At 46.7% G+C, this 15,250-nt stretch overlaps 1 protein-coding gene and 1 long non-coding RNA gene across 2 annotated transcripts in view; both read left to right on the top strand.

Moving 5' to 3' along the window:
• Window positions 1–2,491: 2,491 nt before the first annotated feature.
• Window positions 2,492–5,243, top strand: LOC111946004 (uncharacterized). The gene is made up of 4 exons (XR_015281805.1): window positions 2,492–2,595; window positions 3,575–3,652; window positions 4,316–4,481; window positions 4,990–5,243. It is a non-coding gene; the product is annotated as an uncharacterized LOC111946004 (long non-coding RNA).
• Window positions 5,244–14,520: 9,277 nt separating this feature from the next.
• Window positions 14,521–15,250, top strand: part of LOC147646709 (maestro heat-like repeat-containing protein family member 7) — a 65,351-nt gene continuing 64,621 nt past the window's right edge. Inside the window, exon 1 of the mRNA XM_086873034.1 lies at window positions 14,521–15,166. Coding sequence (XP_086729160.1) covers window positions 15,043–15,166 — 124 coding nt within the window. The 5' untranslated portion in view covers window positions 14,521–15,042. The remainder of the gene's footprint in view (window positions 15,167–15,250) is intronic.

The following is a 15,250-nucleotide window of genomic DNA, read 5'->3' as shown; positions in this document are numbered from 1 at the left end:
AATTTTCCTGGAATTTTGTGGAGTTTCTCTAGAATTTTGTGGCATTTAGAGGAGACTTGAAGAATTTTGTGGGATTTTTCTTAGATTTTGTGGGAATTGGTGGAGATTTCGTGAGATGTTGCAGGAGTTTGGTTGGGTTTTGAGGGGATTTAGGGATTTTTGTTGGATTTTTCTGGAATTTTGTGGGGCTTTTCCAGAATTTTGTATGATGTTTTTTGAATTTTGTAGAATTTCTGTTAAATTTTATGGTATGTTTCCAGAACTTTGTGGGATATTGAGGAGATTCAGTGAATTTTGTGGGATTTTTCTTGAATTTGGTGGACATTTGTGGATATTTTGTGGGATGTTGTGCGGAAGCTAAGGCCCAGAGCTCGGAAGATATCGGGATGTAACGGAAAGATAGTAACCCCCCCCTCCTCCACAGAGTATGGTAATGCTCCCTGCAATTGGCCAACAGCACCTGGCTGTGATGAAAGCAGATGGGACTGACATAGTGACCCTCGGTTATAAAATGTCAAATTCTCCAGCAATAAACGCCATTCTGCCATCCATCACATTGGTGTCGTGGGTAATGGACCGAGTGGCCAAAGATGCTGGCCACCGTGCTGTTCCTGGAACCAGGGTGTCTGCCTTGCTTAAAAGACAACAAATATCCCACAAAATACCAGAAACATCCCACAAATTTCTGCAAAATTCAAGAAAAATCCCACAAAATTCCCAAAGTCTTCTCAAAACCCTACCAAATTTCTGAAACATCCAACAAAATCTCCAATTCCCACAAAATCTAAGAAAAATTCCTCAAAATTCTTCAAGTCTCTTCAAAATCCACAAAAATCACACAAAAATCCCATAAAATTCCAGAAACATCCCACAAAATCTCCTCAATATCCCACAAAATTCCAGATAAATTCCACAAAATTCCAATATAATCCAGAAAAATTCAATAAATCACCTCAATATCCCACAAAATTTCAGAAACATCCAACAAAATCTCACAAATTTCCACAAAATTCCAGAAAAATCCCACAAAATTCCCTCAATCTTCTCAAAACCCAACCAAATTCCTGCAACATCTCACAAAATCTCTACCAATTTCCACAAAATCTAAGAAAAATTCCTCAAAATTCTTTAAGTCTCTTCCAAATCCCACAAAACTCAAGAGAAATCCTCAAAATTCCAGGAAAATGCCACAAAATTCCCTAAATCTTCTCAATATCCCACAAAATTCCACAAACATTCCACAAAGTGTCCACAAATTTCCACAAAATTCAAAAAAAGCCCCACACAATACCAGAAAAATCCCCAAAAATTTTTTACATTTTCTCAAAACTTCACGAAAGTCAGGAAACATCCCACAAAATCTTTACAAATTAACACAAAATCTAAGAAAAATACCTCAAAATTCTTCAACTCTTTTCAAAATCCCACAAAATTCCAGAAAATTCTAAAACATTTTATAAAATTCCACAACATTCCAGCAAATTCCCAAAAATTACAGAGGAATAAAAAAATATCCCTAAATCTTCTCAAAACCCTTCAAAATTCCAGCAACATCCCACAAAATGTCCACAAAATTCATGAAAAATCCCACAAGATTCCCTAAATCTTCTCAAAACCCTGCCAAATTCCAGAAACATGCCACAAAATCTCCACCAATTCCCTCAAAATCTAAGAAAAATCCTTCAAAATTCTTCAAGTCTACTCAAAATCTTACAAAAATCCCACAAATTTGCAGAAACATCCCAAAAAATCTCTTCAATATCCCACAAAATTCTTGAAAAGCCCCTCAAAATTCCAAAAAAATCCCACAAAATTCCATAAATCTCCTCAATACCCCAAAAAATTTTTGAAAAGCCCCTCAAAATTCCAGAAAAAAATCCCACAAAATTCCCTAAATCTTCTCAAAACTCTACCAAATTCTGGAAATATCCCACACAATGTCCACAAATGTCCACAAAATTCAAGAGAAATCCACAAAATTCCAGTAAAATCTGATGAAATTAGTGTTCAGGAACACACATCATCACACAATGATTATATGAAGGTGCTTCATTGAACAGCTCTGGGTGTCAGGGGTACACAGACCCAAATCTGACCCATCTTGCTTTTGAGCTGAACATGTTTTATACTCTATCGTTATACAACTTAGATATTAACAATTAAACTTACATTGTTCTATTTTATACATTGTTTTTGCCCAAGCATGGATTTCTCGTGATCCCCCCCCAGCTTCCTAGCATTGTTCCTCATGTTCTTTAAACAATAATTATATCTAATCACATCTAACAATTGTGTCATTTATCATATATTGATTCCACAGGTGCAGTTTCACATGATCTTTAGCAAGCACAAGGCCTAACATTTCCCAGGGCCTACTTGTCCCACGTCTTCCCAAACCCAACTTTCTAAGTCCCCAGATTTTCTAAGATTTTAAGACCTTTTACTTTCAGTTCCATCTGATCCACCTGTGCCTTTTCCTTTCTCCAGAGAACGATCAAAAAGCTCTGCTGAAGGCGGCGTTTCCCGGAGGAAGCAGTGGCCCATGGGCAGCCTCTGCTGCAGGAAGGGAGGCCATGCCAGGCACAGTCACAGGAGGTAATTGCTGTGCCTCTGGGCCTGAGCCCTGCTGAGGCTTGAGCTGCCATCTCTGCTGCTTGGCTGTGCCTGCCCTTCAGGGATGTTGCACAGAGCATGGAAAGGGTATTGAGAATAACCAGAGCCAGCCCAGAGCTCCCCAGGCCCCTCTGCAGCTTTGGCCATGTCCATTGACATCTGGCTCCCACAGCCTTACCCAAACCCCTTGCAGTGCCCAGTTCCCTAAGGCAGAAGGGGATCTCAGCACACCATGGAATGGTTCTGATGTGTGCTGCCTTCTAGATTGGGACCATGACATGGATTATCTGAAAGTGCTGGTTAATGGTGGTTTGAAGACCTTGCCAGACGCTGGAGGCAAGTTCTCTATGTCCCTTTCCACACAGAATAATCAGTGTCAATGTGGCAAGAGCACTCTCACGTTCCATTTCCCTTAAGAGTCTGAAGGTTGATGGATTCTGGAAATGTCGCCCTGCTCCCTTCTGGAGCCCTGAGTGATCCCACAGCATTGCTGTCAGTGGGAGGAAGGAGCATTTAGCTGTCAATTTTCTTCCCGTGTGCAATGCCAGTCTCTCCTTCCATGTGCTCTGTGCAGCCACGGAGAGGAGCAGAGAGGGAAGGGGCCAGGCCCAGGGCTGTGCCCCAGGGCTGTGCCTTGTGTGGCTCCTTTGCCAGCCCCAGGGAGCCTGAGCTGCTCCCACTGCTGCTGCCAAGCCCTGGCCCTGCCTGGGGCTCAGTTCAGAGCTGCTGGCAGCTCCAGGGAGTCCTTCCTCTCCTGACTGCCATGCAAGGGGCTCTTTCCATCCCAGTGTGGGCCCACTGCAGGCACGTGGTCCCCCTGCTCCTGCTCCGGAGTGCAAGGCAGAGATGAGGGAGTGCCTTGGAGGGCACCAGTCACCCAGGTGCACTCACTGCCACTCCAGCCTGAAGGAGAATTTTCAGCAGTGTCACGGGAGCTGTTCTGCCCTGCCTTTCTTTGCAGATGAACTTGATGATGAAGATGATCTGGATTCCCAGTCCATATCAGTTACTGAGCCTGATAATGAGGAAGATGATGAGGGTAGGTCAAAGCCTTTCCTTCTGGGAGACCAATGGAGGAATTCAAACATCTGGACATAATCCTGAGTGATCTGGAGAGATGCCGTGGTGGGTCCATGTCCCTCAGCCTTCTCCTGAGACTCAGCAGCCGGGGGCTTTCTCTGCACATCTGGACACGCCATGCCCAGCACAGCGGGAAGGGATCCATGGCAGCCTTGCTGCTCCACTGCTGCTTTCCTGGCCTGCAAGGCTTTTTCCCAGCCTGGCCTGGCTGCAGCTTCTCCCCAGCCTCTGCAGGAAGGCATTTAGCATCAGCTGACAGGGAGCCCAAACAGCAGCACAGGCCATGCACACCCTGAGATCCCCTGCAATTTCCCGGTCTCAGGGTAGATCAGATGTAGGGGCTGTTTGGAGGATGGAGGGCCGTGGAGCAGCTTCAAAAGCCTGGGCATTTTCCTGATCCTTATCCATGTTTTTGCAAAGTATTGCCTGGACAAGACCAGCATAGCACAGAGAAATTGTGCCATGCAAGCTCAAGGGCTTGAGCAGTCTTGTGCCAAGGGGTGGCAAGGTGCCTGCAGGCCCCAGCTCTGGGGGAAACAGAGAACGTCCTGGCCGTATCCAGCGTGCTGCCAGCTCAGCAGTGGAGTACCGCACAGGCTCACGCTGCCCATTGCTCCCACAGATGCAGCCGGCACCACAAGACATGCTCAGAAGATCTGGGAGAGCATGAGAAGAGTTTTCTACCAGGGAACACATGGTTTGACTAAGTTAATGGCCACTGTGGCTGGTGGAGCACTTTTCCTGATGATGTGCTATGCTGGAATCTGGTATTGCTAGAAGAGAAAAGGGTGAGTGTTTTGCTGATCTCGGCCTCAAGCAGTCGGGAAGCACTCCCAGTGACGTTGCTGTGCACTTGTGGCTAGTCCTTAGTTGCCCAAATAACTCTGCCAAGAGTTCTGCTGCTTCCCAGGGCTTTCATTGGCCTCTTAAATGCTGGGCCTTGTCCTGGGGAGCCCGCTGGGGCTGCAGCCAGTGCTGGCTGCCACTGAGGCTGCCTGGCCAAGAGCAGCCCCAGGAGCAGCGGGCAGAGGCAAAGCAAGGTGGGCAGGAGAAAGAGCGGGGACGAGATTGCCCTTGAAAGGCAGAGGCGCTCTGGGGCCCACTCCTGGCCAGGGACCCTGCCCAGAGCCATCCCCTGCTCGCCGGGGCCTTGAGGGGCAGCTGTCCAGCTGGGCCAAGCTGTGCCAGCAGCTCCAGCCGTGCTGGGGAGCCTTGGCCGCTCTGGGCCCTGCTGTGCAGGAGGGTCCCTGCGTGCCAGCGGCAGCTGGGGGCCTCAGCCACCTCCTCTCTCCACAGGAGCACCTCTGCACCTTCAGAAGAGCAGCCAAAGACTTTAATCACCGAGAAGCTGACCTGTCATCCCCGCTCTTCACCTCTGTCTCCCTCTGCTCTGCTGCGGCTCCATCCCTGTCTTGAGGGCGTCCCAAGACCCACACCTGCAAAGTGAGAGCCTCTGCCCCTGAGCCTCCTGGCCCTGGTCCCTGGCCAGGACTGAAATTGGGCAGCCCCTGTCCACCAGAGCAGGGCTTGGCCCATGGTTTTTGTTCCAATAAAGAGATGGAGCTTTCACCTCAGTGTCTGGCTGGTACCACCAGCAAAGCCCTCATGGCACCAGCCCCTGCTGAGCTCCATGTCCAGGAGCAGCCGGGTGTGCCCACAGTGTGGGCAGGCAGGAGCCAGGCAGGGGCTGCCATGACCAGTGGTGGGGCCACGAGGGGCTGGGGGAGCCCATGCTGAGCATCCCTGGGTTGTGAGGGCACATTTCCTTCAGTGGCATCACCTGGGCCTGCACCTCATGAGGCACCCAGGGCTAATTTGGGCTCTCTGCTAAGGTGTGCAGGGATCCCCCATGAGGTGTGCAGCGGGGTTAAATTGAGAGGGTTTTTTCCTCTTCTCAGCACAGCAAAGGGGACACTCTTGGCTGAGGTTTTGCAGAGCTGGGAGGAAGCCTCTTGCGAGCCCTTGGGCCCGGCCTGTGGGCACAGCGGGCAGGCAGAGCCCATCGCTTGAGGCCAGTCCGGGCTGCTCGGGCCGGGCCGGGCCGGGCCAGGTGAGGGCCCCGGCAGGGAAGGGCCGTGGCCGTGGGCTCTGATGAGGCTGCCGAGCTTCACCCTGGCCCTGTGCTGCGGCCAAACACACATTTACAGCCACAGCCATTCTCTGGGGCACAGGAGGCACCCGGGGCTGGAACTGAGGCCATGACTTCTCACCCTGAAGGGAGGCTGGCTCTCTTGGTTTGGAGGGCACAGCTTAGATCCCAGTTCCCTTTGTAAACCTGCTGGGGAAGTGTGGAGGGGCAGAGAGTTCCAACCCTTCTCATTGGGAAGTGTGGCTGATGCTGTGGGGTTTTTCAATTTTTTGCCCTCTGAATTTGTGTCCTGGCAGAGGGTTAAGTTTGCTTGCTCTCACAAAGGCCCTTTTCTTCTTGGTGCTCAGTGGGACTGCAATGCAGCCGGGGTTGAAGGAGGATCTGTGGCCGCTTGGGCCATGACTGTGGGACACCGTGTGGGACCTGCTACTTTTGGCTGTGCTTTGTGGTGGTGCTTGTGCAGGCCTTTTACAGTAACTGACTTCAGTTTGTTCACCTTGTCACCAAAGGTTGGGAATAAATCTCTTGAACACCCCTGTAATATTAAGAGACAGGCATTGCTTTCTTGAAGTGCTGCATGCACAGGCCATGGGGATCACAGGGCCTTCTTGGTGGGGTCTTCAGGGAGCCTGGTGGTCATTGAGGGAGGAAGCTGATTCTACTGGAAAAAAGAGGGTTTTCCATGTGTGGAAAAGAATAACCTCTCACTTCCCCATCCCTTTCTATACAAAGTTATACAGGCAAGTGCATTCAAATATCTCTATCTGCCATGTCAAACTATTTTTCTTTCTATATCTATCTATCTATCTATCTATCTATCTATCTATCTATCTATCTATCTATCTATCTACTTTACTAATCTATGAAATATTTTTATGCACGAGATTTTGTTTATATATAAATTATGACACATCTATTGAGAGCTGGAAAATGATACCATCCATGTTTGATATAGCAAAGCTTGGGTTTAGGAACACACATGAACAGTGATTTCTTTCTTGCTAGACATATGCTGGCTTGTTTAGATTGACTTTGAACTGATATCCTGCAAAACTGGAAAATGCCTGGTGGCCATTGCTGTGATATCCTTAAAAATCCTTTTTTCATTTTTATTTTTTTCTTTTGTGCTGGTTGGTAAATACCTTTCTTCCTTAAGCTGTGTGCTGGCAATATTGGAGGTAGAAAGTAACAGAATACTGTATCTTTTAGATACTTGATAGCTGTCCTGTGAAATTTTATTGTAGTATCTTCTGTCTAATACCCACTCAGAATTAAATCAGCTGGTCAGCTACTGAGCACAACTTACTGCACAGCTGCAGCTCAAGTTTCCACAGTGCAAGTGGCTTTTTCTTCTTCTGTACGTGTATCAAACACAACCAAGTGCAAGGCTGCTGACAGAGGAAAGAGCCTTGTTTAGTGGAGCCTGGACTTTGGGAAGGTGGTAGCTGTTAGATCAACACCCAGCAAAGTGCCTAAATTCCTTTTTGTGACTGCTGTCTGGTGACTTTGGCCTGGCTTCTTGAGGAGGTTCAATTTTCATTTAGAAATGGCACCAGAACACTCCGTGTGCTCCCGTGGAGCCAGGGCTGTCCCAGGACACATGGAGCTGGGACAAACGGCACATTGATTCTCATCTCAAGAAGCCACCTGAGCTCCTCATGGCAGCAACCCCACGCACTGCTAATGGATCCATTACAATTAACTCAGCACACAGCTTGGAACTTGAAGCTCTGACATACGGAGCTTGTTCAGTTCTGCCATGGAGGAATGGAGTTTGGAAACAAAGAGGTTTAGCAAGGAGATCCACGCACAGCTAAACTCTTTGTACTCTAGCAAAGGAAGTCTTAGGATGCAAAACCTCACCCATCCTCTGGTTTTACCCCTCCATTGAGCCAAATTCTTGGTCTTCATTCCTGTGTCAGTAGGAAAATATGACAGGGAAGTGGAGATTTTCCTTGGCTTCTTCAGCTGGCCAGCTTGTAACCTCATCCTCTGCCACAAACAGGAACAGACAAACTGGGATTTTGTTATGAAACTTACTTGGTGTTTGATTTTACCCAGAAGTAACTGAGATTCACTGAAATATTTACAAGCCATAAATGATGGATTTTTTGTGGTTGCTAGAATCTTTCAGATTTTACAACTTTTCTGCTGCACGAGAACCTGGCACTTGCAGAACTCTTGCCCCATGCACTTCTCTAGTGCTTCTTGCAGAGAAGTGCTTTGGGATTAATCAGGATGAGTGCCACGTTCACGTGTGGTTTATGGAGCCCACAGGACAGGGAATTGTCTTTGCTGAGGGCACTGGCTGTCATTCCAAAACCTGCATCACTTTTTCTACAGTAATCCTTGTGAGAAAGGTTGTTCTTTGCCATAGAGATTTTTAGTCCACATTTTTTATCTCAAACATCCAAAAGTTTTCCATCTCACAGGTTTCTGATGCTGATTTTTCCATTCCAGTCTGTTGTTGGCCTTGTCAGGAAAATTCATCTACAAACACCAGAGGTTTATGTCTAAAAAGGAGACAGAGGAGTCCTTTTACTTGATTTGAATAAAGGGAGAGGCCATGGGCCATTCTCCTGGGGTCTCTCAAATTTTTGGAGGACACAGCCTCCTTTTTATCCGAATTTCCCAGCCACGTCCCTGTCTCTTTCCCCATTGGCTGAGGTACTTGAGAGGTCCAGACTCCCCGGAGTGCCTGATACCTAAGATTCCCCTCTAATGTATAACCCTCCTTCTTCATTTTTAATTCTTATGGAATTTATGGTTTTCCCCCATTGTTTCTTTCATCTTTCAATATCAAATTTCATTTATCAGCGAACTTACAGTTTGTTTGTAAAGGCAAATATCTTTCTTCCATTCATCAATCAGAGGAATCCTTCCCATTGTTTCTTTTATCTCTCAGTGCTAGTTTTATTTACCAGCAGACCCACAGCTTGTTTCTAAAGACAAATCTCTCATTCCTCTCAACCTCTCTTTTTAAAAAAAATTTCTTACTAATTGTCTTTACAAACTTTAGTTATCATTGACTTTATTTCCTATTCCTCGATTTTTTTTTTTGTTTTGCAATTATTTGCAGTGACATCAATTTCTGTCCTTTTGTAGCTATTCCTGGATTAGTAGCTATGGCTACTACCTGCATCCTTTTTAGCACACGTTTAAGAAATTGTACTAAGCAAGGGATCATGCATGCTAAAAAGATTAGAGTTGCTACAGCACAAGAAAAGCATTTCTTAAACCCACAGTTTACTAGATAACCACAAAAACATATCTTATTCTCATTCTTTCCATGTTTGGACTGATACATGAGTTAACTTTCCCATTGCTTTTGTAATTTGTTTCACCACCTTTTAGCTATCATTTAATTTGCCCCACTCTCCCTTCTTCTGCTGACAGTGTTTGCATTTCTAAGCTCTCACACGAAGCTTCTACCTGCAGTTCCATTTAAATCTGTTTTGTTGGATCTGGACCAGAACCTATTACAAAGGATTTGAGTTTTGTTTCAGTGTTGCTACTTCTACTGATCATCACGGACAACACGTGTCCTGGTTATGGAATTGTTTTGGGGGCAGCTTAAAAATAAGGGCTCCAAAAAACCTTCTCTTTCCCCTCTGCTTTATAGCCTTCAAAATCTTTTTGGTAATTATGGAAGGAACACCTTGCTTAGCTGCTGGTAGTGAACTTAACAAACATTTGATTCTATTTGCCTTGATATCTGAAACAATTATAAGGAGGGAAGCTGGGGGTCTAACACTCTGAACCTAAAGTCTGGTCAGAAATGCTTTTTCCCACGTATGTGCTTCTTGTTCTATTTAGACAATAAATGCTTTTTTCAGAAGAATGAAGCCACCATAGACTTCGTTCTTCATCTCAAAATCTTGTTTATTATGGACTTAACTCGTTGTTTAGGTTTGACTGTGCTGGGCAGCCACGGCCAGTCTTCAGATCTTCCTGGCCTTCCACAGACTTCACAATTTTTCAGGTAAAAGGATTTGCTACTTCTTCTCTTATGGTTAAAAATTACTTTTCTACTTTTGGTTTCAACTTCAAGTGGCTGACAATATCAAGGTAAGATTATTAAGGCAGACATTTTAATGGTGTAATTTAATTTCCTAACTTAACTTTTACTTTCATGTTGTCTTTACACGACCTGTAAAGGCGAGTGAAGGCACAGAAAGAGCTTTAACATAAAGAAAACAATGACAGTGAGGATTGGCCTCTAATGACTGGAGATTTGCAAGAAGGGATGCCCACACAAACTATTTCAGCAGCCAGGCTGTGGGAGGCACACGGGGCTTCCCCTGATGTTGATGGCCTGGCTACTGCTCCAGTCCCCTCTTGTGGAGCATCAGTGGCAGCCTGACGAGCTTCTCCTCTAGCTGAGATGTCTGAATTTCTGGGGCCTTAGAGACCTTGACTCGAGAGGGATGGCTCTACCCGTGTTCAGCTCTCCTGACGGCTCTTTCTGTGCTCAGCAACACTTGCACAGGTCTACACTACTTTGCTGCTGCTGCTGCTGCTGCTTCTCTCTACTCCTTCACTAGGACTCAATCTCCTGGCTGGATGTTGTGAACAGCAAAGTCTAAAGGCAGGCTCTGTGCTAGCTGAGCTTCTTGTCAAAGAGCTTTTACAAGAGACACTATCCAGGCTACATATTGTTTCCAATAGATATCCTTTATCCCTACCCCCAGGTAATTCTCAAGGCTGAGGATTACCAGGATAAGGAATTCTAAACATCAGTTCAAAGGGAGATAATTGAGTATCCCCACTGGGTCTGGCCCTTCTTCTTGCCCAAGCCAGTGGCAAGAGCCGGCATCTTAGTTTCTATCACCAGCTTCAGAAGGTGTTTCTTTATTTCCCCATTCATCTTTTCATCTCAGCCAGAACTCTGGGGGTGCCAGGGGCTGTGGAGGTTCCATTGGATCCGTAAAGCAGTCAAAACTCTGAGACATAAACTTTGAAGAATTTAAGAATTTAGAGAAGCTGAGGCCTTCATTAGAAAGAAGCCTTGCTAAATCTAAACAAAATAAATAGATGTGCCTTGCTAAAATTAAAGGGAGCTAGAGAAACTTTGCTAAAATTAGAGGTTAATCGTTGGCTAATAACTAATTGTCTGTCAACTCTATGCTTGTTCAGCTGGGCTTATAATGAGAAGCAATGAATCTGGTAAGGAACTTGAAGAACAGAAGAGAATTGCAAATCAGAAACTCCTGGAAGACATGAAACTAGGAGCCCAGCCAAGGGTCCATTTGTCACTTTGCATTGAAAAGGTAGAAAGGTCAGAAGGAGGAAGAGCCATATCCCTTCCCTCCCTTCTCTCACCCCTCCTCATAAAAGGACCACCAACTCATTTCAAGGAACAAACTACGCATGCTTAATTGCTTTTTTCCTAATTAGCATAGGAAGCAGAGTGTGGGTGGCAACGGGGTTATGAATATGCATTTGTGTTCCATATTTCTGGAAATAAAAAGCCTGTATTCACCAGTATTCGGGGCCGTGTGTATTACGAGGTGATCTGACACATTGGCCCAGCGCTGCTAATAATCATACACTTTTTAACCCTAAACCAGTTCAAGAGTCTTTGTCTGTCTCAGTTGGATAGTAATACTAGATCATATCCATATTTTAGTAAATCAGTCTTAGAATGCAGCCAAAAATTGCATGTGGAAAAAGGAAAAGAACTTGTGGGTTTGGGAAGATGAGGATGGATTTTGTTAACAGCACACTGGAAACAGCACCAAGAGAAGGAACAATTGTTTTTGGAATGCTCCCATGTGAAGGTACAGCAGGTTTTAGTCTTGAGCTCAGGTTTGTTTGTGCAAGTGAAACAACAAAAACAACAATGATGATGATGATGGTAATAATAATGATAATAAGAGTAATAATTATAAAAATGATAATAATAATCAATAATATATATTTATATCCAAAATTAAAAATTGATAATGTGAAATAATGTTGACAATACTAATTTGTGAGCTTTGGTTGCTCACTGTAACACTAAATACCCTACAAAAAAGGACTAGCAAAGGCCCAAATGTCAATGGTAAACTTTGTGAATTGTATACACAGAATAAAGGAGGAAGGGGTGAAGTTGGCTGTTTTTATATGGTTTGCTGATGCTGTGATGTGGAATGCTTTGTCTGTTCCTGGGAAAAATACAGAGATTAAAACTGCTGGGTTTTTCATGTACCACACTATCCACAAGCTGCAGGATTGGTTCCATAGCTGGAGAGGCTCTTAAAAGAGCAGTTGATAAAACGAGGAGATGGGAACCTGTCCCGGTGGAGAACCCATCTCCCAGATGGGCTCCATGCCCTTAACAATGGGCCCACTGGGAAATGGAAACCCCTGGGTGTGCACGGCTGCACCCAATTTGCAAACACAGCCATGGACAGTGAGACTTGGATTGCCTGGGAAATTGTTCTGGCTGTGATGGCCCCTGCCAGGGCCACCCCAGAGGCTGCAGGGCTGGACCCTCATGCACTGGAATTCATTAGGAGAAATCAGAAGCAAATGAGAGTTTACAATACAGGAATAAGAATTCAGATGCCTCCAGGACACTTTGGTTTGATAACTGCTCATTGGAGCTTGGCCTTGCAAAGGGTTCATGTCATGGGAGGAGGAATTGATGCAGATTATCAAGGAGAAATTGGAGTAAGTCTGTTAAACAATAGTGAACAAGATTTGGTTTTCCACCACAATGCAGGGTAATACAGTTATCAATATTGCAGCTTTAAAAACAATTGTAAAAAAAGGACATCCACCTCAAATCACCTCCATTTGTGGAGATAAAAGGTATGGACCCAGCAGTCCTAATAAAGGAGCCAGAGTGTGGGTCCAGAGGCCAAATGGCCCTCCCAAGCCAGCTGAAGGAACAGCTCTGGGCAAAGACAACACTGTTGGAATCCTGAGACCTGGGCAGGAACAATGGGAATATGTCCCTGCAGCCAAGTGTTCTCTGCCAGAACAAGTCGATGGGATGGGATATTGTTTTACAGACCCTGCCAGACCAAATCTCCCTGTTTGCCCCAACGGACCCTTTGGAAAATGCTCAGATCCACGGGGCTCCATGTGAAGGCTGATGTGACCCTGAGGGACTTCCACACCAATTCCAGACAGGAGCCTGGCTGTCCCTCAGGGACTGGGACCCGGCACCTCTCCAGCCGAAGGGAAAAGGACCCCAGCAAGCCTTGTTAGCCACAGACAGCGCGGTAAAGCTGAACAGCAAAGGACCTTGGGGACATTATTCTGGAATTCAAAAGGTGCCAGCTCCATGGACAACAGAATTATTGTTCCTAACGTGAATGAGAGTGAGGAAAAAGAATGAGTAAGCTTGTGATGGTAAAGCACAGAAATCCTTTCACATTGTGGCCTCCAACTAGAACAGAGCTTGGTTTCTCCTGAAGGGAAATCTCAGTCAATCCTGTAAAACTGATAATTGCATTCCTGTGTTCCACAGCACAGTTTTCTGTCAGTGTCCCTGCACTGGATCCGTTACAAGTCAGAGCCCATTGACAGAGTTTTGGCCACCCCACAGGGTGAGCCCTCCGAGGGAACCCCATTCCTCCCAACCGGAGCTGAGAACATACCCAGCAATTAGTTACATTGAGTATTTTGGCTACTTTGATCTTTAAATTTTCAAAATAATTTTGATGACTAATGCCTTGATTAAACTTCAGAGGTGGTTCTGGCAAACAAAGATCCTGGCTGACTCTCAAGATACAACTTACAGGTGTTGGGGGTTAGGTGTCCTTTATTTTCTATTTAGTTCTGGCTTGCCTGTGGAATTTTTACTCATGACTTGCAGGGAAAACTTAACTGCGGGTACTTGGTGGCTGCTTGAGGAAAAACAAAGAGTTTGGCTGGGCCCAGGGAGGGAAGGGGGCAGGAAAAGGGGAGGGTGGGGACAGTTTGGTGGCTTCTTCAGCTTCGGAGAAGAACACTTTGGGTACAGAGCTGTTGTGGTGGGGAGAAGGGAATTTCGCCATCACCCAGATGGAGCTGCTGCTTCTTCTCCTTCTTCCCTCTTCATTGGTGGCCTCGCACCCCCTGTCCTGCCGGGACGTGTGGCAGTGCCAGCCACCGCCACGGAGCTGCTGATCCACCTCAGCCACTGGCCCGGGATCTCAGCTCATCCCTGCTGTTCCAGCTGAGTGTTCCTCAGAGCCCTGCAGGAGCACCAGCACTGACTGCCAACCCGAGGGGGTTTGTGAAACAAAGCCTCTCCTCCATCCTTTCCCGTCTCAGCCCAGAAAGCTGTCACGGAGTCCCTGGTTCTGTTTTCTTGCTAACGCTGTAGTTATTGTTGTTTGTTTGCCTAATTATAAATACTAGTAAAGAACTGTTATTCCTATCCCAGATCTCTGCCTGAGAGCCCCTTGATTTCAGGATTATCATAATTTGGAGGGAGGGGGTCTACATTTTTCATTCCAAGGGAGGCTCCTGCCCTCCCTAGCAGACACCTGTCTCTCAACACTGAGACATTTCCATGAGTAAATTTTACAAAGTTTTCAATAAAATTCTTATTGATAAATTTGACTCCATTTCATTTCTAACAAGCTGTTCCTAAAGATCCCGTCAGGCTGTCTTAGACACTTTGGGCAAGGGATTCCTTCCAAGCTGGGCCACTTGGTGGGGGGATGGGGGCAGCCCCAGGGCGGAGGGCAGGGTGTGCAAGGGCCCTTTGTGACACGCTGCAGCACGGTCACCGTGGGATGGTGGCAACGGGAGCAGATGTCAAAGGGCCCTTTGTGACACGTGCTGACATAGGAGCTGGCGGTGACAGGGCCACGCCACAGTGCTCAGTGCACGCGACGGGTCAGGACGCGCCAGAGCGGTGCTGTGAGGAGCCCCCGCACAGCGCACTCCTTTGTGTCGGACCTGGAGCTTTTCTGAAGCACTATTCCTACAGGTGACCTCGAGGCCAGACCACAGGTCTTGCTGACTTGTGGCCTTCCCGAGGCTTCCTTCTTAAGGTTCTCTTGAGGGCAGACCGTGGGACTTGGTGACCCGGAGCTTTTCCGACGTGTCGCCCATCCCTGCAGTCTCTGCCCTTGAGACCAGACCACAGTCCCTGTCGAGGAGCCTCCTGTCCTTGTGGCAGGAGCCCTCAAGACCCAAGTGCAGGACTCGCTGTCTTGCAATCTTGCCAGGACTTGAGTCCTGCAGGTGCCTTCCAGGCACGACTGCAGGACTTGCTGACTCTGAGCTTTTCCGAGCCATCACTCCTGCAAGTAGCCAGAAATCCAGTCACTGCCATGGAGCAGCGACCCCCAAGAGTGCCCAAGTTGGCCTGGCTTGAGGAGCAGGAAGAAGAAGGCTCTGGAGCTGTCCTGGCACAGGAGTCTGAAGAGGTGCAGGACTTCCAGGCACCACAGGAGGGTGAGTTGCAGAGCTCGGCCTTAGGGCTAGTGCCTGTTGCCAGCTTGGCCCCATCCCATTGCATGCCATGCCATCCCCTGGTGC

This window comes from Cyanistes caeruleus, unplaced genomic scaffold (genome assembly GCF_971803275.1).
Source record: "Cyanistes caeruleus unplaced genomic scaffold, bCyaCae1.hap1.1 HAP1_SCAFFOLD_81, whole genome shotgun sequence".
Lineage (NCBI taxonomy): Eukaryota > Metazoa > Chordata > Aves > Passeriformes > Paridae > Cyanistes > Cyanistes caeruleus.
This window is presented reverse-complemented; position numbering and strand designations above follow the sequence as displayed.